This window comes from Protomyctophum parallelum (assembly GCF_964188405.1).
Source record: "Protomyctophum parallelum genome assembly, chromosome: 18".
Taxonomy (NCBI): Eukaryota; Metazoa; Chordata; class Actinopteri; order Myctophiformes; family Myctophidae; genus Protomyctophum; species Protomyctophum parallelum.
The window spans coordinates 8,317,504-8,342,052 of NC_139716.1; the positions used below are offsets into that span (position 1 = coordinate 8,317,504).

The window sequence follows — 24,549 nt, forward strand, 5'->3', positions numbered from 1 at the left end:
TACAGTATCTATCTTATGGTACTGACCTCTCTGGTATCTACAGTATCTATCTCATGGTACTGACCTCTCTGGTATCTACAGTATCTATCTCATGGTACTGACCTCTCTGGTACAGTATCTATCTCATGGTACTGACCTCTCTGGTATCTACAGTATCTATCTCATGGTACTGACCTCTCTGGTATCTACAGTATCTCTATCTCATGGTACTGACCTCCCTGGTATCTCTATCTTATGGCACTGACCTCTCTGGCCGTGTCTATCTTGGCCTCGGTGTGCAGGCTGCTCTCCAGCTGCTTGGCCACCTCCCTGGCCGTCAGCTTGCAGCTGTGCAGCGTGTCCACCAGGGTCACCTCCTCCAGCAGGGAGCCACTGGCCGAGTTCAGCAGCCTGCAGTCAGTGCGCGCACACACACACACACACACACACACACACACACACACACACACACACACACACACACACACACACACACACACACACACACACACACACACACACACCAGAGTTATTCAAAGTAGGCATATATCTTTAACCCCTTTTGGTGTTAGCATCATGTCATGCTTTAGCTATTGAAAAATAGCAGATCTACAAGCTCATAGCGTGCCACCGAGTGGCGCGCTACGAGCTTGTAGGTCTGCTATTTCTGAAAAATCTACTGTAAGAACCACTTACAGAAACATAGCTTTTTCAGAAAACGGTCAGGATGTAGAAGACATTTTTAGAAACTGATCTCAGGTCAGAATGGGTTAAATAATTTGCTATCAAAATCACGTGCGTGCGTGCGTGTGTGTATGCGTGTGTGAGTGCGTGTGTGTATGCGTGTGTGCGTGTGTGTATGCGTGTGTGCGTGTGTGTGTGTGTGTATGCGTGTGTGTATGTGTGTGTGCGTGCCTGAGGATGTCGTCCTGCATGTCCTGAAGGTTCTTCCGTCCTGCAGCCATGCTGACCACCAGAGCGTCCTTCTGCTCCTCCAGGTCTGGACACTCCATGCGGAGCAACACGCCCAGCAGCTGCTCCTCCAGACCCTGGATCAGAGAACACAACTCAGGTTCTGTACCTAGAACACTAAACACAGACCCTGGATCAGAGAACACAACTCAGCTTCTGTACCTAGAACACTAAACACCAGGGATTTAACACCCGGACATTAACCCATTCTGACCTGAGATCAGATTCTAAAAATGTCTTCTACATACAGACAGTTTTCTGAAAAAGCCATGTTTCTATATGTCAGTCGTTCTTTGATTTTTCAAAAATTGCAGACCTCCAAGCTCGTAGCGCGCCACTTGGTGGCGCGCTATGAGCTTGTAGATCTGCTATTTTTCAATAGCTAAAGCATAACATAATGCTAACACATTCATTCATTCATTCACACACACACACACACACACACACACACACACACACACACACACACACACACACACACACACACACACACCTGCTCCTTGACAGCGAAGTTGACCGTGGTGGTGTTGGCAGAGACGTGGGGCGTGTAGTGTGGGTTGAGCAGCTTGGTGGTGATGTAGAGACGGAACCGTGGATCATACTCCACCTCTCTGTCACCCAGCCTCAGCATCTGTCTGCCACCTGGACGACAGAGAGACACAGACACACAGAGAGAGAGAGAGAGAGAGAGAGAGAGAGAGAGAGAGAAACAGTAATACAACCAGATGGGAACAGCAAAGTTCCCAGTTCGAACCTGTAGGCTCCCCCAGAGTTACTGACGAAGTGTCCTTGAGCAAGACTCTGAAACCCCAATTGCTCCCGATGTGCTAGTTGGTGCCTTGCATGGTTTCCTCTGCCATCGGTGTATGCATGTGTGTGTGTGTGTGTGTGAATTGCTATGTAATCTTTGTAAAGCCATGGGGATTCATGCCAGTGTGTGTGTGTGTGTGTGTGTGTGTGTGCGTGCACTGACCGATGCGTGTGAGGGACTTGCGGAGGATGGGGCTCAGGCAGGGGTCCAGATCCTCCTGGACATTGTGCAGTAGAACGGGGGTCCCCAGACGCATGGCCTTCTCCAGGACCCCCAGATAGTCTGACATCTGTATATCTATCACCGTCAGGCCCTGATGCACGCACACACACACACACACACACACACACACACACACACACACACACACACACACACACACACACACACACACACACACACACACACACACACACACACACACACACACACACACACACACACACACACACACACACACACACACAGAGAGAGAGAGAGAGAGGACGACTGAAGTGATTGAAACGGGGCATCGACTGTCTGCCTGAAAAGTCCTCGTCTATCAACAGGCGCAATTGCCGCCACCAAATTGTTCCCTAAATGTCATGCCGTCTGCATGGAGAGAGAGAGAGAGAGAGAGAGAGAGAGAGAGAGAGAGAGAGACACAGACAGACAGACATTGATAGAGGGAGACGGACGGATATATGACAGTGACAACAAAAGATAGAGAAAGACAGATATTGGGAGAGAGGGAGAAATAGATGGACAGAGAGAGAGAGAGAGAGAGAGAGAGAGAGTAGAACAGAGCAGAGGTCTCCAGGGCAGATACAAGTACAGACTGCCATTGAAAGGCAGAGTCAACATGACCAGACAAAGGCCACTGAACCGAAGGAGAAATGTCATATCTCCTGTTTGGCCCACCTGAACCTCCCAACATCCTCTTATCTCTGACGCTCGCTGTGGGATGGAAACCTCGTACATCCAAAACCCTTCATATATATTTTTCAAATAGTTACGTGACGCGCTGTGAGCTCGTCAAATCAACATGGAATGAATTCTGTTACTGGCCATATAAGGAGCATGTCTTGGGTGTACAGGGTTTGATGAGGTCAGATCAACATATACAGGTCAGCTCCATACAGTATATGGAGATCTAAGGGTTGTGATATTTGAGGTCAGATGTAGAGTTGCTGGCCAATAGTGATGACATCAGGGACCTCCATATATGGGCTTAACTGCGACAGCAGGTCACATTTACTAATATGACATCAGGGTCTCCACATCTCCATCCCTGATGATGTCACATGATGTCACGAGACCTGGGCACCATATATGGTGCCCGACACACTGACGGGAAATGCTCGATTCCATAGTTAACTGCGACCTTCGGTCAAAAATAGCTCATGTGATGAACTAGGGCATGGGGAGAAAAAACATACGAAGTTAGAATATATGGAGATACAAGGTTTCTGCCCGAGAGCGACACAATGATAAAGTAACGGTCTGTATCTGTCTGTCTGTACGCGAGGTCCCCAGACAGCCAAATAGGCAGCATTTTGAGCAATCAACAGTGTTTTGGAATGACTTTTTCCAAGGCTGTTATTGAAGAAAACAAACCTCTCCAAAAGGAACACGCATGGAAAACTATCAATTTGGGGAGAGAGAGAGAGAGAGAGAGAGCCCTGTCTGTCTGTCTGTCAAAGTACTCATTATGCAGAAGGTCCCACATTCAAAAGTTCTCAAAATCATCTGAATAGATGATCTATTTTCAAATTGGTGGAATAAGTAAGTATAAAGTAGGGCTGCATTGATACATGCACTGTATGTTTTGTAAAGGTAAACCGGAGCAATTCAGGCCGTCAAATATTTGTACCACAAAGCATTGCAAATGGAAATACCGGTACTCAAGTAAAGTATAAAAGGACCTAGAAGTTTCACTTGCATACGATACTTGAGTAAATGTACTTAGTTACTTCCCAGTAAACCTGCTCCTGTAGGTTTTCTCTCTCTCTCTACACGCAGCCCCTTGCTGTGCAGAGGGGGGGGGGCTATATTATAACCTTATCTGATAGGCCGTCAGACTGAATGTCCCCGCATGTCAAGCGGCCTCCCGTAAAACACGGACGCAACGCAAGGCACTTCTGTTTCTAATGCCCGGTGTTGATAAGCCGCCCTCCAGAAAATCTGGCTTCCATTTTGTTGGGGAGGTTGAGGTGGGGGGGGGGGGGGGCCCTTGTACTGTACAGTACAAGGGCCTCGCTTGTTTTCACCAGAGACTATATGCGTACGCTAACCTTTTTTATGTGTGTGAAAGGTTAAGGGTTTAAGAGAGCGAACGTATAGCAGGCAAACGGCAAATGTTGGAGAGAAAAGAAAAAAGCAGGGCGGTCGCACAGTGTTTTGACCCTGGGCTGTGTGTGAAATTCCATCACGATTAACCACTTAAACTCTACATATTTCGTTGACCGGGGGGGTCCCTCAGAGACTCAATCCTTGACCACCCACCCCCCCAAGGGCCACGCTACACCAAACACTCTTCTATGTATTATGGACAGTGCAACACGTTGTGTGTGAGCTTTTAGATTTGCTGTTTTTGGTGCCAATGTGTAGAATGTTAGAATAGAATAATCAAGAAACGCCTTCCTGACATGTTTGTTATCATTATTCAGCCCTGCGCCGGGGGAAAATAAAGTGTTGTTTTCATTATGACGCGTATAGTATAGTATCTGGGCCAGTCTCAGCGTGTCCAATATTCTATTTAAGTGTCTCCAAAATAGGGGGAAAAAAAGAGATTGCCATTACTCTAGAGAATGACCCAGAGAGGATTCCATGAGTGGAGACACAATTTGTTTCATGTTTTCTTTAGTATGTAGTGCATGGTGTTAACACTTAACAGAGACAACTGGAAATCTCTGTAGAGAATGATACAAAAAGGCAAGCCCCCCCACCAAAAACATATATAAAAAAAGACAGTAAAACCTCCAAGAATACTTAATGAACCGCAATGAATAAATTGGGGAATATTTAATCATTCACAAATTGTTATGTGATTCACAATTGAGCAGGAGGATGCTATATGCACACCAGTGTTAGTAGTGGTGCCAGCTCACGGCAGAAACATCTGAAAAGTTAAGTCTTAAAAAGATAAAAGAGTGCATGGCCGGATTGGCCGCACACACTGATTATTTATTAGGACGCACAGAATGAGAAACCAATGTCACATCAAAGTCCTCACCTATAATTTCATCCAGATCTCCTCCTCCATTTATTCATTGTTTCGGGGGGAGACATCTTTTCTGATGTTTGATGTTTTCCAAAGCTAACCAGATCAGATGTTTTGAGCTTGCAGATCTGCTACGTTTGATGCTTTTGGGTAACGCTGTAGTCAGTGTGATTAAAATATGGAGATAAGAGTTTTCTGACCGACATCAACGTAATAGTAAATTGACCCTGTGAGGCCAGGTTGAACCAATAATGTCCACATTAGGGAACTTGACTTTGTCCTCAATGTGTCACAAAGGACAGAGTCAAGTTCACCTCTTTGTCACATGGGTGACAGTACAGCTGGGAGGTTCTGTGTGCGATGTCATATCCTGTCTTACCCGCTCCGCCTCCATGTTCCTGATCCACTTCAGAGCTTGACCTTGTGGGTCCACCATCAACGGCCATCTATACAGAACCAGAGCAACACATGAGGAACAATGAGACACCATCTAATCTATACAGAACCAGAGCAACACATGAGGAACAATATGGACACCATCTAATCTATACAGAACCAGAGCAACACATGAGGAACAATATGGACACCATCTAATCTATACAGAACCAGAGCAACACATGAGGAACAATATGGACACCATCTAATCTATACAGAACCAGAGCAACACATGAGGAACAATATGGACACCATCTTTACACCACCATCAACACATGAGGAACAATGAGACACACCATTCCTGCAAACTTTGAAAGCCAATGTTAGCCAGGATGGAATATGAAATATTGGACAGATAAGTCTTGAACACATGACTATAGAGATGGTGTGTGTAACGATTTGCGGGAATTTTTGGACAGAATCTGGAGGAGCAATTGGCATCCGGGGAGTGTGCGCGCAAAATTTGGCATCGACTGGGTTTTAACGTTGCCGGAGATTAGCTGGTAACAGACAGACAGACGGACGGACGCACGCACACGGACGGACGGAGTGCAAAGCATATAGCCATATACTCTCCCCCCATGCCTTCGACCTGGTGGAGACAACAATGAAACACACCATCTATACACCCCCACAGCAACACATGAGAAACAATGAAATGCACACACACACACACACACACACACACACACACACACACACACACAGCACACACACAGATCGCTGTGCCGTGCCGAGACATGGTCCCGTGATGTGTACTTAACCAACACGTCACTTCTACTGTGTTATATTAACGTCAGGGGTGTCATTTTCTCTGCTCCAGATGCACCGCCTCGTTTGTCACGGCTGCTCTGGCGGCCCCTTCTCGAGCACAGCCACGTCTCCGTGGGCTGAGGGTGCACGGCAATTATCTTTTATCTATTGTTTGTCGGTGGTCGGAAAGCACGGAAGCTCGTTAATTCAGCGGAAATATATACACACAGTAGGATAATAGCTAACAAGAGACTACACACGACAGCTGAGATTTTCAGTGGGCGAGTATTCAAGAAGACATCATTATTGTTGTTGCCGTTAGGCAGACATCTTGTATCTCCATATTTAAACTGGTTTGGTGGAGGGGATGGGGGGGGGGGGGGGGGGGGGTCACGTTTTGTGGCTCCCGATCCGATTCCGATCATTTGATTTTGAGTATATGTCGATATACAGTACATTTTTCCCGATCCGATATTTATATTTTTATAGAACACTTATATCGCCATATCACAATATCCAAAATCACAGACAATATCCAGTTTAACCCATTCTGACCGGGCACCCATTTTGGTGTCAGCATCATGCTATGCTTTAGCTATTGAAAAATAGCAGATCTACAAGCTCATATCGCGCCACCGAGTGGCGCGATACGAGCTTGTAGGTCTGCTATTTTTGAAAAATCAAAGAGCGACTGACATTTTTAGAATCTGATCTCAGGTCAGAATGGGTTCATCAGACCAGTGTGTGTCCGGCGGAAACCTCGTATGAATCTGATCTCAGGTCAGAATGGGTTAATATCATGATATGGATATAATAATACTAGGGATGTCCCGATTACGATATATACTTTTGTGCGTTTAACTCAAGCACATTTTGAATTTCAAACTTTTACTTGTAACAAACATGTCTATATTACAGTTTACTTAAGTAAAACAATTCAGTACTTTTTTCCACCACTGTCAATTTTAAAGGATAGAGAGACTAGTGCTATTTCCAAATGTGTTTTTCTCAACTGCTGCACCTAAAGTTGTTCGTAAGCATTTTAGTTCCTCACCCTGTTTGCACTGTATGGTTATTGTGTTCACTTGCATTGTATCGTTTGTCTATTGTAATAACGCTGTCTCTTGGCCAGGGTCACTCTCGGAAAAGAGATTATAATCTCAATTAGTATTTTAAACTGGTTAAATAAAGGATATGCTGATGATCGACAGCAGACCACTGACAGACTCATGAGTCAAACCAGAATGGAATCAAACCAGGGTATTAAATGACTTTCAATTTATTAGCAGAAACAGACAGGTTCTCTGAAATGCTTTACTTGGATTGTGGAATATGATTTTCAATTTGACCGAATTCTTAAGGAGTGCTGCCATGTCAGCTTAACTCATTCTGACCAGGCACCCATTTTGGTGTTAGCATCATGTTATGCTTTAGCTATTGAAAAATAGCAGATCTACAAGCTCATATCGCGCCACCGAGTGGCGCGATACGAGCTTGTAGGTCTGCTATTTTTGAAAAATCGAAGAGCGACTGACATTTTTAGAATCTGATCTCAGGTCAGAATGGGTTCATCAGACCAGCGTGTGTCCGGCGGAAACCTCGTATGAATCTGATCTCAGGTCAGAATGGGTTAAGGAGTGCTGCCATGTCAGCTTAAGTGACTTTGAGCTTCTTTGTTTGTAAAGTCTGCTTGTGCGCGTGCGTGCGTGCGTGCGTGCGTGCGTGCGTGCGTGCGTGCGTGCGTGCGTGCGTGCGTGCGTGCGTCTGACCGGTTGCAGTGGGTGACGATGATGGCGTTCTCGGTGGAGAAGGCGTCACTCAGCAGGCCCTGTGTGTTCCACTGTCTGACAGCCGCCACGTCGGACAGGAAGGACGCCAGAGAGAACTGTGGGGAGCACGGCACCTCCAGCTCACGCACCTGGAGAGAGAGAGAGATGAAAACATGGTCAACATATTCATATGAAAACATGACTAACAGTGTTGTTGACTAAAACTAAGACGAGAAATGTATGTCGACTACCTTTTTTCACTGAGAAAAACTAAATGGAAACTAGATGAAAACTAAGCTATGGTGACTAACACTAAATATACTGACAATTTCGTAAATGTTGCTGCGACGCGTTGTGAGCTCGTAGATCGGCTATTTTCAGCAAGTGTAAAATCACCCATTACGACATGCATCAAGGCCTGCCAAAATACATTTTAGTCAACTAAATCAACTGTAGATGTAGTAGATTTATGATGTTTAGTCGACTAAAACTAGACCAGCACTAAGCCATTCCAGGTGACTAAAATGTGACTAAAACTAAATGTAAACTATTCAAAAGACAACAAAAACAAGATTGAAAAAAAAAAAAAATTGCTGCCAAAAACAACACTGATTAGTGAGCTTGTAGATCGGCAATTTTCAAATGTATACGGTATATATAATATATTTTTTAATTCATGTAGTGGGGTAAAAGTACAATGTTTGAGTAGAAGTGAAAGTATTGTAAATTGGAAATACTCAAGTAAAGTACAAATACCTCAAATTCGACTCAAGTAACTGGCAACCAGTGGAGCGTTACATGCCTCTCTATATAGTTACAACCAGTGGAGCCTTACATGCCTCTCTATATAGTTACAACCAGTGGAGCGTTACATGCCTCTCTATATAGTTACAACCAGTGGAGCGTTACATGCCTCTCTATATAGTTACAACCAGTGGAGCCTTACATGCCTCTCTATATAGTTACAACCAGTGGAGCGTTACATGCCTCTCTATATAGTTACAACCAGTGGAGCCTTACATGCCTCTCTATATAGTTACAACCAGTGGAGCGTTACATGCCTCTCTATATAGTTACAACCAGTGGTGCGTTACATGCCTCTCTATATAGTTACAACCAGTGGAGCGTTACATGCCTCTCTATATAGTTACAACCAGTGGTGCGTTACATGCCTCTCTATATGGTTACAACCAGTGGAGCGTTACATGCCTCTCTATATAGTTACAACCAGTGGTGCGTTACATGCCTCTCTATATAGTTACAACCAGTGGAGCGTTACATGCATCTCTATATAGTTACAACCAGTGGAGCGTTACATGCCTCTCTATATAGTTACAACCAGTGGAGCGTTACATGCCTCTCTATATAGTTACAACCAGTGGAGCCTTACATGCCTCTCTATATAGTTACAACCAGTGGAGCGTTACATGCCTCTCTATATAGTTACAACCAGTGGAGCGTTACATGCCTCTCTATATAGTTACAACCAGTGGAGCGTTACATGCCTCTCTATATAGTTACAACCAGTGGAGCGTTACATGCCTCTCTATATAGTTACAACCAGTGGAGCGTTACATGCCTCTCTATATAGTTACAACCAGTGGAGCGTTACATGCATCTCTATATAGTTACAACCAGTGGAGCGTTACATGCATCTCTATATAGTTACAACCAGTGGAGCGTTACATGCCTCTCTATATAGTTACAACCAGTGGAGCGTTACATGCATCTCTATATAGTTACAACCAGTGGAGCGTTACATGCCTCTCTATATAGTTACAACCAGTGGAGCGTTACATGCATCTCTATATAGTTACAACCAGTGGAGCGTTACATGCCTCTCTATATAGTTACAACCAGTGGAGCGTTACATGCATCTCTATATAGTTACAACCAGTGGAGCGTTACATGCCTCTCTATATAGTTACAACCAGTGGAGCGTTACATGCCTCTCTATATAGTTACAACCAGTGGAGCGTTACATGCCTCTCTATATAGTTACAACCAGTGGAGCGTTACATGCATCTCTATATAGTTACAACCAGTGGAGCGTTACATGCATCTCTATATAGTTACAACCAGTGGAGCGTTACATGCATCTCTATATAGTTACAACCAGTGGAGCGTTACATGCATCTCTATATAGTTACAACCAGTGGAGCGTTACATGCATCTCTATATAGTTACAACCAGTGGAGCGTTACATGCCTCTCTATATAGTTACAACCAGTGGAGCGTTACATGCCTCTCTATATAGTTACAACCAGTGGAGCGTTACATGCCTCTCTATATAGTTACAACCAGTGGAGCGTTACATGCATCTCTATATAGTTACAACCAGTGGAGCGTTACATGCATCTCTATATAGTTACAACCAGTGGAGCGTTACATGCCTCTCTATATGGTTACAACCAGTGGAGCGTTACATGCCTCTCTATATAGTTACAACCAGTGGAGCGTTACATGCCTCTCTATATAGTTACAACCAGTGGAGCGTTACATGCCTCTCTATATAGTTACAACCAGTGGTGCGTTACATGCCTCTCTATATAGTTACAACCAGTGGAGCGTTACATGCCTCTCTATATAGTTACAACCAGTGGAGCGTTACATGCCTCTCTATATAGTTACAACCAGTGGAGCGTTACATGCCTCTCTATATAGTTACAACCAGTGGTGCGTTACATGCCTCTCTATATAGTTACAACCAGTGGAGCGTTACATGCCTCTCTATATAGTTACAACCAGTGGAGCGTTACATGCCTCTCTATATGGTTACAACCAGTGGAGCGTTACATGCCTCTCTATATAGTTACAACCAGTGGAGCGTTACATGCCTCTCTATATAGTTACAACCAGTGGAGCGTTACATGCCTCTCTATATAGTTACAACCAGTGGAGCGTTACATGCCTCTCTATATAGTTACAACCAGTGGAGCGTTACATGCCTCTCTATATAGTTACAACCAGTGGAGCGTTACATGCCTCTCTATATGGTTACAACCAGTGGAGCGTTACATGCCTCTCTATATAGTTACAACCAGTGGAGCGTTACATGCCTCTCTATATAGTTACAACCAGTGGAGCGTTACATGCCTCTCTATATGGTTACAACCAGTGGAGCGTTACATGCCTCTCTATATAGTTACAACCAGTGGAGCCTTACATGCCTCTCTATATGGTTACAACCAGTGGAGCGTTACATGCCTCTCTATATAGTTACAACCAGTGGAGCGTTACATGCCTCTCTATATAGTTACAACCAGTGGAGCGTTACATGCCTCTCTATATGGTTACAACCAGTGGAGCGTTACATGCCTCTCTATATAGTTACAACCAGTGGAGCGTTACATGCCTCTCTATATAGTTACAACCAGTGGAGCGTTACATGCCTCTCTATATAGTTACAACCAGTGGAGCGTTACATGCCTCTCTATATAGTTACAACCAGTGGAGCCTTACATGCCTCTCTATATAGTTACAACCAGTGGAGCGTTACATGCCTCTCTATATAGTTACAACCAGTGGAGCCTTACATGCCTCTCTATATAGTTACAACCAGTGGAGCGTTACATGCCTCTCTATATAGTTACAACCAGTGGAGCGTTACATGCCTCTCTATATAGTTACAACCAGTGGAGCGTTACATGCCTCTCTATATAGTTACAACCAGTGGAGCGTTACATGCCTCTCTATATAGTTACAACCAGTGGAGCGTTACATGCCTCTCTATATGGTTACAACCAGTGGAGCGTTACATGCCTCTCTATATGGTTACAACCAGTGGAGCGTTACATGCCTCTCTATATGGTTACAACCAGTGGAGCGTTACATGCCTCTCTATATAGTTACAACCAGTGGAGCGTTACATGCCTCTCTATATAGTTACAACCAGTGGAGCGTTACATGCCTCTCTATATAGTTACAACCAGTGGAGCGTTACATGCCTCTCTATATAGTTACAACCAGTGGAGCGTTACATGCCTCTCTATATGGTTACAACCAGTGGAGCGTTACATGCCTCTCTATATAGTTACAACCAGTGGAGCGTTACATGCCTCTCTATATAGTTACAACCAGTGGAGCGTTACATGCCTCTCTATATAGTTACAACCAGTGGAGCGTTACATGCCTCTCTATATAGTTACAACCAGTGGAGCGTTACATGCCTCTCTATATAGTTACAACCAGTGGAGCGTTACATGCCTCTCTATATAGTTACAACCAGTGGAGCGTTACATGCCTCTCTATATAGTTACAACCAGTGGAGCGTTACATGCCTCTCTATATAGTTACAACCAGTGGAGCGTTACATGCCTCTCTATATGGTTACAACCAGTGGAGCGTTACATGCCTCTCTATATGGTTACAACCAGTGGAGCGTTACATGCCTCTCTATATAGTTACAACCAGTGGAGCGTTACATGCCTCTCTATATAGTTACAACCAGTGGAGCCTTACATGCCTCTCTATATAGTTACAACCAGTGGAGCGTTACATGCCTCTCTATATGGTTACAACCAGTGGAGCCTTACATGCCTCTCTATATAGTTACAACCAGTGGAGCGTTACATGCCTCTCTATATGGTTACAACCAGTGGAGCGTTACATGCCTCTCTATATAGTTACAACCAGTGGAGCGTTACATGCCTCTCTATATAGTTACAACCAGTGGAGCGTTACATGCCTCTCTATATAGTTACAACCAGTGGAGCGTTACATGCCTCTCTATATAGTTACAACCAGTGGAGCGTTACATGCCTCTCTATATAGTTACAACCAGTGGAGCGTTACATGCCTCTCTATATGGTTACAACCAGTGGAGCGTTACATGCCTCTCTATATAGTTACAACCAGTGGAGCGTTACATGCCTCTCTATATAGTTACAACCAGTGGAGCGTTACATGCCTCTCTATATAGTTACAACCAGTGGAGCGTTACATGCCTCTCTATATAGTTACAACCAGTGGAGCGTTACATGCCTCTCTATATAGTTACAACCAGTGGAGCGTTACATGCCTCTCTATATAGTTACAACCAGTGGAGCGTTACATGCCTCTCTATATGGTTACAACCAGTGGAGCGTTACATGCCTCTCTATATAGTTACAACCAGTGGAGCGTTACATGCCTCTCTATATAGTTACAACCAGTGGAGCGTTACATGCATCTCTATATAGTTACAACCAGTGGAGCGTTACATGCATCTCTATATAGTTACAACCAGTGGAGCGTTACATGCCTCTCTATATAGTTACAACCAGTGGAGCGTTACATGCCTCTCTATATAGTTACAACCAGTGGAGCGTTACATGCCTCTCTATATGGTTACAACCAGTGGAGCGTTACATGCCTCTCTATATAGTTACAACCAGTGGAGCGTTACATGCCTCTCTATATGGTTACAACCAGTGGAGCGTTACATGCCTCTCTATATAGTTACAACCAGTGGAGCGTTACATGCATCTCTATATAGTTACAACCAGTGGAGCGTTACATGCCTCTCTATATAGTTACAACCAGTGGAGCGTTACATGCCTCTCTATATAGTTACAACCAGTGGAGCGTTACATGCCTCTCTATATAGTTACAACCAGTGGAGCGTTACATGCCTCTCTATATAGTTACAACCAGTGGAGCGTTACATGCCTCTCTATATGGTTACAACCAGTGGAGAGTTACATGCCTCTCTATATAGTTACAACCAGTGGAGCGTTACATGCCTCTCTATATAGTTACAACCAGTGGAGCGTTACATGCCTCTCTATATAGTTACAACCAGTGGAGCGTTACATGCCTCTCTATATAGTTACAACCAGTGGAGCGTTACATGCCTCTCTATATAGTTACAACCAGTGGAGCGTTACATGCCTCTCTATATAGTTACAACCAGTGGAGCGTTACATGCCTCTCTATATAGTTACAACCAGTGGAGCGTTACATGCCTCTCTATATAGTTACAACCAGTGGAGCGTTACATGCCTCTCTATATAGTTACAACCAGTGGAGCGTTACATGCCTCTCTATATGGTTACAACCAGTGGAGCGTTACATGCCTCTCTATATAGTTACAACCAGTGGAGCCTTACATGCCTCTCTATATGGTTACAACCAGTGGAGCGTTACATGCCTCTCTATATAGTTACAACCAGTGGAGCGTTACATGCCTCTCTATATAGTTACAACCAGTGGTGCGTTACATGCCTCTCTATATAGTTACAACCAGTGGAGCGTTACATGCCTCTCTATATAGTTACAACCAGTGGAGCGTTACATGCCTCTCTATATGGTTACAACCAGTGGAGCGTTACATGCCTCTCTATATAGTTACAACCAGTGGTGCGTTACATGCCTCTCTATATAGTTACAACCAGTGGAGCGTTACATGCCTCTCTATATGGTTACAACCAGTGGAGCGTTACATGCCTCTCTATATAGTTACAACCAGTGGAGCGTTACATGCCTCTCTATATAGTTACAACCAGTGGAGCGTTACATGCCTCTCTATATAGTTACAACCAGTGGAGCCTTACATGCCTCTCTATATAGTTGTCTTTTGCTTAGCAGGAGCATGTTCTCGTTAGCACCCCCTGGGGGCACCACGCAGCCCGACCCCACCCTCTACTCTACATCGTTTGTTGTTTTTAATCACTGCTCCTGTGCATTATACAGTAAACCAAACCACACAGCCATAGGGAGAGACGGAGAGACGGAGAGAGAGAGAGAGAGAGAGAGAGAGAGAGAGAGAGAGAGAGAGAGAGAGAGAGAGAGAGAGAGAGAGAGACACACTAAAGGAATAAGTACTGAAGTCCTGACGTCACTCTCGCTACCCTGGCTCACATAAGTATTCTTTCTACAGAAATCCCCATCGGGAAATCTTATATTGTGTCATATACTGTAAGAACTGTGTTCCAATAATAAACAAATCAACCCTGATTGTTTGTGTGTTTACTAAGGGGCTGTGATTACCAGTGTTGGGGTAATGTCATTACTGTGACGGAATAGGCTACTATTTTGGTTAACAGAGTAACCTAACGAGTTGGTTTGCAATTAGAGTAATCAGTTGCTTAGTTACCGTTTCATTTAAAGACGTAGTGATATGGAAGCCTGTGTGTTTCTGAACACGTCAGAGCATCGCATCCCTTAGGGCTATGGGACGTTAGCTAAATCATCCCTTAGGGCTATGGGACGTTAGCTAAATCATCCCTTAGGGCTATGGGACGTTAGCTAAATCATCCCTTAGGGCTATGGGACGTAAATCATCCCTTAGGGCTATGGGACGTAAATCCTCCCTTAGGGCTATGGGACGTAAATCCTCCCTTAGGGCTATGGGACGTAAATCATCCCTTAGGGCTATGGGACGTTAGCTAAATCATCCCTTAGGGCTATGGGACGTAAATCCTCCCTTAGGGCTATGGGACGTAAATCCTCCCTTAGGGCTATGGGACGTAAATCATCCCTTAGGGCTATGGGACGTTAGCTAAATCATCCCTTAGGGCTATGGGACGTAAATCCTCCCTTAGGGCTATGGGACGTAAATCCTCCCTTAGGGCTATGGGACGTTAGCTAAATCATCCCTTAGGGCTATGGGACGTAAATCCTCCCTTAGGGCTATGGGACGTAAATCCTCCCTTAGGGCTATGGGACGTTAGCTAAATCTGCGTGGAGTCAGTTTGTTTACAAGTAAGAGACAGAATGGCCAGCTCAGCATGTTTGCTAACGCAGCTAACAAAACATTTATTTTTATTCATGTGGGCCTCATTACGTAATCGCACAGCATATGTAGGGACTTTTGATGTGTGTGTGTGTGTGTGCGATCACCTCCTTCATCCAGCGGTCCATCAGCTGCTCTCTGTAGCTGGAGGGGAAGGGTCCGAGGTAGGACAGGAAGGAAGCTGCCAGCAGGCAGTCTCCCACCAGATAACCCATGTTCTGTTCCAGAGCCTGATACACACACACACACACACACACACACACACACACACACACACACACACACACACACACACACACACACACATATTGTTCTACGTTACCTAAATGCAGTGTGGAAACATTGTACAGCATTGAGTTACTTTCCACGAATGCCTAAATGTGATCGCAACCTTTATTTTTGTGCCATTTTTAACCCTAACATTAAAGTATGAGCCGTACTTAAAAGAGATATTTCACACCAAAAATATTTGCTCGATTCAGTGTTAAGTTATTTGATAAATAAAACTCATTTTGAACAATGTTAGATTCATCATGTCCTCGGTTCTGGTGACTCCTAATACAGTATTTATTTTCATTCATTTTATTACATTTGTTTTATTGTATTTTATTGTGGGATAAAACCGGCTTGCAACTAAACAAAAAAATCTGCATAACGCCAATATCAACCCCTAAATTACAAATCATAACCATAAAAACAAGGGTGTGCGTGTGTGCGTGTGCACGCGCATCCTGAGCACGACGTTAAACTGCTCCGTTGTAACTACCATCGTTAATGTAGTGGGTGCAGATTTAAGATGCATTTGCAACCTCTGTGGACTGTGTGCTTCAACACCATCGCAAGCTTGCAGACAACAAGGCACTGCTCAGCGATATACCAACTGCTGCTTGGTGCCTTGGTGGACCTTCCCATTTAGCAGGGAAGAGAGGCGTTGGACATGGCCTTCTAGCGGTGTGTGTGTCCAGTCCATCCGCTGTCGGAACAACAGTGGGTGGATTTTGGGCCCATGGGATTAGCCACGCTACCGGGAACGATATGACACCGGGCGGCAATTCAGGAGTGGGACTGTGAAATTGTTCCAGCCTGAGACTGGTTGTTGGTGGCCGGTGTAGGATTCATGCCTACACTACTTGTGCCCATGGAATGCTGGGTGACATGACATTCTTATTGTATCGCGATTCGTGGATGTAGCTTTGCTGCACCTGAACTATTTATGTCCTTGTATGCAATTTCCTAAATAAATTGTTAAAATGTGTGTGTGTGTGTGTGTGTGTGTGTGTGTGTGTGATCATATTCATATTGTGTGGGTGCATGTTTGTGATCATATTGTGTGTGTGCATGCGGGTGTATAATGTGAATAAGAATAATCTAGTATGATTAGATGTTTAATTGATTAGATGGTGCCAAAATAATAAGGTTACGAATACAAGCGGCCAAAATGAGTTTTCTTCGACAGGTGGCACCGTGGCTGGCATCTCCCTTAGAGATAGAGTGAGAAGTTCAGTCACACGAGAGAGACTCGGAGTAGAGTCGCAGCCTCTCGAGCGTCTCCCTTATAGGGAGGTCCTCGAGGCACGTCCCACTGGGAGGCAGACCAAGGCACAAGGCGTTGGAGGAAACACATTGATTCACTGGCCTTGGAACGTCTTGGGATCCCCCAGGAGGAAGTCACTAATGTTGCTCTGGAGAGGGAAGTCTGGAACATTCTGGTGGAGCTGTGACCCGACTACGGATAAGCGGTTGAATATGGATGGGTGGATGGATTAGAATTAGATGGTTGACTGGCAAGGCTGGTTTTAAGGTTTGCATGTACGATATGCGTGTTCATGCCAATTATTTTTCAACCCCCAATTATTTCTCTGCCAATTTAGTCATTATGCTAATTACTTCCTGCCTATTCTATGTGTTGTCACTACTCTTGCGCCCTGCTGGCTTAAATGCCAGTTGAACGTTTTCACGTTCAACATTCCAGGCATTTCAAGACGCAGATGTAGATTCTATACGTACAGTTATTTGGAAGCCTGGGCCATACAGTACATGCAGTAAACTGACCACGAGCAGCCTAACAACAGCTGGCATGACGAAAGAGCGAAGCCAAACAACCTGACAAATAATTGCTCTGTTTCAGCTGTTCTAGGCAGTTTGTCTGTGTGGAGTGTGTGCGTGTGTGTGTGTGTGTGTGTGTGTGTGTGTGTGTGTGTGTGTGCGTGTGCGCGTGTGTGTGTGTGTGTGTGTGCGTGTCGTACAGCCGCGGCCTCCTCCCAGCGGACTCCCTCGTCAGCCAGGCCAGACACCAGCTGGGCTGCTCTATCCAGTTTGAGCTCCATGTCCGTGGACTCTGCCTTCAGTTTCTCCTTCATGGACGACTTCTCACTGTACTGGGCCTTCAGCGTCTCCAGCTTCTCCCCTACCTAGACACGCACACACGCACACACACATGCACACAGACACAGGACTTAAATAGACACAGGATAACAGGGCACAGGTGAAACCAATATACACAATCAACACTAGGATAGGCTGGGGGACTAAAGGCCTATTCATAGTCTGGATTTTCGGTGGTGAGGTGACCACCGCTCCGGTGGTGAGCTGACCACCGGAGCTGAAATAACCTTGAGCGGTGGTGAGTAAAAACAGAGAGAAGGGCTGGAGAGGTGGCGGTGGTTTGCTCTTCACCGCGGCCCGTGACGTCATGTCGTAGTTCGGTGGTCACCTAGCCACCGAAAATCCAGACTATGTATGAGCCTTAACGGGACACAGGTGGAAACACTGACACATCACAAAGTAGGTTAGACAAGGTAAGTAACAGTAACTAGGCAGACAGGAAACACTAGGAACAATGCTACAAAATAAGATACACAACACCAAAGGCAACAACAGTGTAACAGAAAACACAAACCAAACAGAACAGTCAGGAACACAAGAGCATAGACCAATACAGATCACACTGAAATAACATACAGAACATCATGTCCAAAACGTATAGATAAGGACAGTCAAAGGCTACGGTCCGGGGAGCTACTGTACATCTTCTCCCTGCTCGGCTCGACTAAAACCACACTTGAGTTAATAATGTATTTTTGCCAGGCCTTGATAGCGTCATGATGGCAGATTTGACACCGGTTGCATGCTGAAAATAGCCGACTTACAAGCTCACAGCGTGTCACAGCGCGACAACGTTGTGAGCTTGTAGATTGGCTATTTTCAGCATGCAACGCGTGCACACATTACAGACACATGAACACAGGCTCACATTATGCAAAGAACCTGGAAATGCATGCACATAGTGCACTGTACACGCACGCACGCACTGTGACACACACACACACACACACACACACACACACACACACACACACACACACACACGCTTAAATATGCATGACCTTTAGAATACTATCATCCATCATCTCACCCACACACTGTAAAGGTGCAGCCATTATTCCCATCCTCATTATGTTTCCGCTGATCATGTGTTTGTTAAAGTGTAGTGGAAAGGACCACACAATGTACTGATCATGTGTTTGTTACAGTTTAGAGGAGAGTACAACACAATGTACTGATCATGTGTTTGTTAAAGTGTAGTGGAAAGGACCACACAATGTACTGATCATGTGTTTGTTAAAGTGTAGTGGAAAGGACCACACAATGTACTGATCATGTGTTTGTTAAAGTGTAGTGGAAAGGACCACACAATGTACTGATCATGTGTTTGTTAAAGTGTAGTGGAAAGGACCACACAATGTACTGTTCATGTGTTTGTTACAGTGTAGTGGAAAGGACCACACAATGTACTGATCATGTGTTTGTTAAAGTGTAGTGGAAAGGACCACACAATGTACTGTTCATGTGTTTGTTACAGTGTAGTGGAAAGGACCACACAATGTACTGATCATGTGTTTGTTAAAGTGTAGTGGAAAGGACCACACAATGTACTGATCATGTGTTTGTTAAAGTGTAGTGGAAAGGACCACACAATGTACTGATCATGTGTTTGTTACAGTGTAGTGGAAAGGACCACACAATGTACTGATCATGTGTTTGTTAAAGTGTAGTGGAAAGGACCACACAATGTACTGATCATGTGTTTGTTACAGTGTAGTGGAAAGGACCACACAATGTACTGATCATGTGTTTGTTAAAGTGTAGTGGAAAGGACCACACAATGTACTGATCATGTGTTTGTTAAAGTGTAGTGGAAAGGACCACACAATGTACTGATCATGTGTTTGTTACAGTGTAGTGGAAAGGACCACACAATGTACTGATCATGTGTTTGTTAAAGTGTAGTGGAAAGGACCACACAATGTACTGTTCATGTGTTTGTTACAGTGTAGTGGAAAGGACCACACAATGTACTGATCATGTGTTTGTTACAGTGTAGTGGAAAGGACCACACAATGTACTGTTCATGTGTTTGTTACAGTGTAGTGGAAAGGACCACACAATGTACTGATCATGTGTTTGTTACAGTGTAGTGGAAAGGACCACACAATGTACTGTTCATGTGTTTGTTACAGTTTAGAGGAGAGTACAACACAATGTACTGATCATGTGTTTGTTAAAGTGTAGTGGAAAGGACCACACAATGTACTGATCATGTGTTTGTTAAAGTGTAGTGGAAAGGACCACACAATGTACTGATCATGTGTTTGTTAAAGTGTAGTGGAAAGGACCACACAATGTACTGATCATGTGTTTGTTAAAGTGTAGTGGAAAGGACCACACAATGTACTGATCATGTGTTTGTTAAAGTGTAGTGGAAAGGACCACACAATGTACTGATCATGTGTTTGTTAAAGTGTAGTGGAAAGGACCACACAATGTACTGATCATGTGTTTGTTAAAGTGTAGTGGAAAGGACCACACAATGTACTGTTCATGTGTTTGTTACAGTGTAGTGGAAAGGACCACACAATGTACTGTTCATGTGTTTGTTACAGTGTAGTGGAAAGGACCACACAATGTACTGATCATGTGTTTGTTAAAGTGTAGTGGAAAGGACCACACAATGTACTGTTCATGTGTTTGTTACAGTGTAGTGGAAAGGACCACACAATGTACTGATCATGTGTTTGTTACAGTGTAGTGGAAAGGACCACACAATGTACTGTTCATGTGTTTGTTACAGTGTAGTGGAAAGGACCACACAATGTACTGATCATGTGTTTGTTACAGTGTAGTGGAAAGGACCACACAATGTACTGTTCATGTGTTTGTTACAGTTTAGAGGAGAGTACAACACAATGTACTGATCATGTGTTTGTTAAAGTGTAGTGGAAAGGACCACACAATGTACTGATCATGTGTTTGTTACAGTGTAGTGGAAAGGACCACACAATGTACTGTTCATGTGTTTGTTACAGTGTAGTGGAAAGGACCACACAATGTACTGATCATGTGTTTGTTAAAGTGTAGTGGAAAGGACCACACAATGTACTGATCATGTGTTTGTTAAAGTGTAGTGGAAAGGACCACACAATGTACTGATCATGTGTTTGTTAAAGTGTAGTGGAAAGGACCACACAATGTACTGATCATGTGTTTGTTAAAGTGTAGTGGAAAGGACCACACAATGTACTGATCATGTGTTTGTTACAGTTTAGAGGAGAGTACACAAGTAAGACGCGCAAACGCGGGAAGCGAACGCAGCTCGTAAATGGCAATAACAATTAGAATAAATTACATACTTTTTTAAGGTTTTCTTTTTAAACTTCACTTTTTTGTGTTTTTTTAAGATTTTTTTTTTAAGTTAAGTTTTTTTGTGTTTTTTTTAAGTTTTTAAGATTTTATTTTGAAGTTAAGTTTTTTCTTTTTCATTTTAAGTTAACTTTTTTTTTTAAAGTTAAGTTGTGTGTGTGTGTGTGTGTGTGTGTGTGTGTGTGAGTGCGTGCGTGTGTGTGTTTTGTGTGATACAGCTGCGCCCTCTGGTGGCGGGCGGGTGGTGTAACAGCGGGACACACACACACACACACAGACATTCAGCCCTTGCTGTCATAGTTAGTGCTCATTGCGTTCGCAATCACTGCGTTCACAATCACTGCGTTCGCAAACACAATGTACGTGCGCACGTGCGTGCGTGCGTGCGTGCGTGTGTGCGCGTGCGTGTGTGCATGGTTACCTGGGTCAGTTTGAGCTGGCCCTGGGCCAGAGAGGTCTGCTTCTCGGCCAGCTGAGCCGTGGCCCCTCGCAGCAGGGCCCGCTTGGGCTCCACCACCCTGAACACGCGTCCATATATCTGCATGGGACACACACACAATCTACTAATCAGTGTAATTCATCACAAAGAAATAGTTAATTTTAATAAAATGTGGTTCCTCAAACTTTGTCATGCCAATTATGACCCCCATCTGAAATACTATTTTGCCATATGGACCCCCATAATTAAGCAATATTACACGAGAGGGTGTGCTTTAATTACCACAATTAATGCACGCCAGCGCAGAAGATTATTTCCAAAAATATCAGATGTACTTGTAAGCTCGCAGCACCGGTCAAAGTGGCGTGCTGTGAGCTTGTAATAGCCAATACAGTGTTTACGATTATTGTGATGATGTATGAACACGTTTAACCGAGGACCCCTTCGGACACCCCCTCCCCCAAATGACCTCTGGGGGTCTCCGGACCCCACTTTGGGAACCACTGAACCAAAATGTTCAGAAACTTGACCCACAAGTTGGATTTTTTTTTTCATGTCATATGAAAGCAGGGAATCATATAGCTTCAAATTGACATATTGGTTGTTCAGTTTGACCCACCAGTTTTGGCTGACAGAGTAAGGTCTTACAAAAAGTAATGTAATGTCTTACAAAAGCGAGTTGAGAAAAGAGGCTTGAAAGGTTCACTTCTCTGGTCTCTTAACATCACACCTAGCTATACATGTTTAAGCATTTCATATTTACATGTCAATTTCAGCTCTGACACTTATTTCAGACATGCTCTATATGCGAGAGAGTCTGCCTGTGCTATTAACTCATTTTGGATCAAAATAAATAAATGAAGAAAGTTTTTCTACTCTCCTCTCCTTAACCCATTCTGAACGGGAACCCATTTTGGTGTTAGCGTCATGTTATGCTTTAGCCATTTAAAAATAGCAGATCTACAAGCTCATATCGCGCCACCGAGTGGCGCGCTACGAGCTTGTAGGTCTGCTATTTTTAAAAAAATCGAAGAACGACTGACATTTTTAGAATCTGATCTCAGGTCAGAATGGGTTCATCAGACCAGAGTGTGTCCAGTGGAAACCTAGTATGAATCTGATCAGAATGGGTTAAAGTCTTGCCGCCATGACTATGTCTCTGTATCAAAGAGAGTCTCACACAGTGAAAATTGCTGATCTGCGAGGAACCAAATGTACGAGGAACCAACCCAAAACTATGCGTTACCCTTATCTAGGCCTACTTGTATGTAAGCCATAACGATACAATACATGTATGCTGAATGTTTTTGGAACGTGGTTACGTGGTTGTGTTGTAACAGATGGCATGTTGTTTCCCAGAATTATACTGTTATTGTGACAATATATATGATAACCCCCCTTCCGCCCGAGAAGCTATCCTCCAACATAATTAAAATGTTTCCAAAAAAACTATTTGCTTCTGGTAATAAAATGCCCGGTTTGAAGAGAGAATCAATGGATTCTCATCATTATTACGCGGCAGTGTGCGATTATCTGACACATTCAGCAAAGATTCAAATGACTCAGTGGTTTGTAATGACGGCAAAGATTACCCTCTCTGTTGTGCACTACACACAAACATATGTTTTCTTATTATTTATAATTTATAATAGTTTCACTGAGTGAGACAGCCCGTGAACAAGGTGGAACAGCAGACGTTAAATAGGGGTGGGATGATAATTGTTCTGTGTTTGTTCTTTTATCACAATACAAAACATTTTGATTAAGTTTTAGTCGTGGTCTTTTGATGACAATTCCACTTAGTTTCAGTCATATTTTAGCCATCTGAAATGTTTTGGTTTTAGTTGATTTTGTCGACTAAAATGAATTTGGATTGGTTTTTATTTGTTGATTAAATTGCCAATAAATGTAGTCTTAGTTTTGGTCATCACAGATTAGTTCTTGTTTAATTTTTTAAGTGAAAAAAGGTCATTGACGGACATTTTTGGTCATAGTTTTAGTCGACAGAATCAACAGTGCTTTTAGTTGTACTTTTTGTGGTGAAGCTAAAAAAACAAACAAAGCTAAAAAAAACGCTTTTGTAATGGATCTGATGTGAGGGGAACCCCTTTAGTTATACGTTTTGTGTCTCCTTGCCCCACCACCTCTCTTCTATACCCTCTCTCTTTTCTTGGGAAAAAAAACAATACTATGGGAACTATGCACAAAAATAAAATCACCCACTTTTTTAACTGTGATGTGAATAAAGCTGATTGTGCTCACCTCCATGGCTCTGACCCACATGCAGAGGGACTTGGCAGCCAGCGACACTCTGCCGATGATGTCCGGCTGGAAGTCCGACTGGTAGCAGTACTGGGCGATCTTCCTCAGCACCAGGTCCGATATGTTGTCCTTGTCAAAGTGCACCAGGGTGTTGATGAAGTTGCCCTCGCCTGTAGCAGGTCAATGCATTGATTAAAATAAAATAATATTAAAAATACACGCTTAACATGGTTGTATGTATAGCATTTAGGCTGTCCTGAGAGCAGCATTAAAAAACTGCCCTCAGAGCAGCAAATTAACATTAGACAATTTAAGTTGCCATGAGAGCAGAAAGTGCCCGTAACACAATTGAGTACTTTTGTGTCTTAAAGGTATATTCAGTGATTTCACTTACGGTAATTCAAATAATCACTTATTTTTTTGTTTTGTTGTGATAATCCTCTCTACTATAGAGTGTGCTGACCATATAAGGAGTTCCTCCCTGTCCCCAGTTAACCCCTGGGGGTCAAAAAA

General features: G+C 43.8%; 1 protein-coding gene across 1 annotated transcript in view; it reads right to left on the bottom strand.

The window, feature by feature from the left end:
* Window positions 1–24,549, bottom strand: part of dnah2 (dynein, axonemal, heavy chain 2) — a gene marked incomplete at both ends in the record, with an annotated part of 126,688 nt that overhangs the window by 44,897 nt on the left and 57,242 nt on the right. The window contains 10 exons of the mRNA XM_083789374.1: window positions 246–390; window positions 895–1,028; window positions 1,445–1,593; window positions 1,925–2,075; window positions 5,344–5,410; window positions 7,922–8,070; window positions 15,743–15,865; window positions 17,882–18,046; window positions 21,757–21,873; window positions 24,037–24,206. Coding sequence (XP_083645500.1) covers window positions 246–390; window positions 895–1,028; window positions 1,445–1,593; window positions 1,925–2,075; window positions 5,344–5,410; window positions 7,922–8,070; window positions 15,743–15,865; window positions 17,882–18,046; window positions 21,757–21,873; window positions 24,037–24,206 — 1,370 coding nt within the window. The remainder of the gene's footprint in view (window positions 1–245; window positions 391–894; window positions 1,029–1,444; window positions 1,594–1,924; window positions 2,076–5,343; window positions 5,411–7,921; window positions 8,071–15,742; window positions 15,866–17,881; window positions 18,047–21,756; window positions 21,874–24,036; window positions 24,207–24,549) is intronic.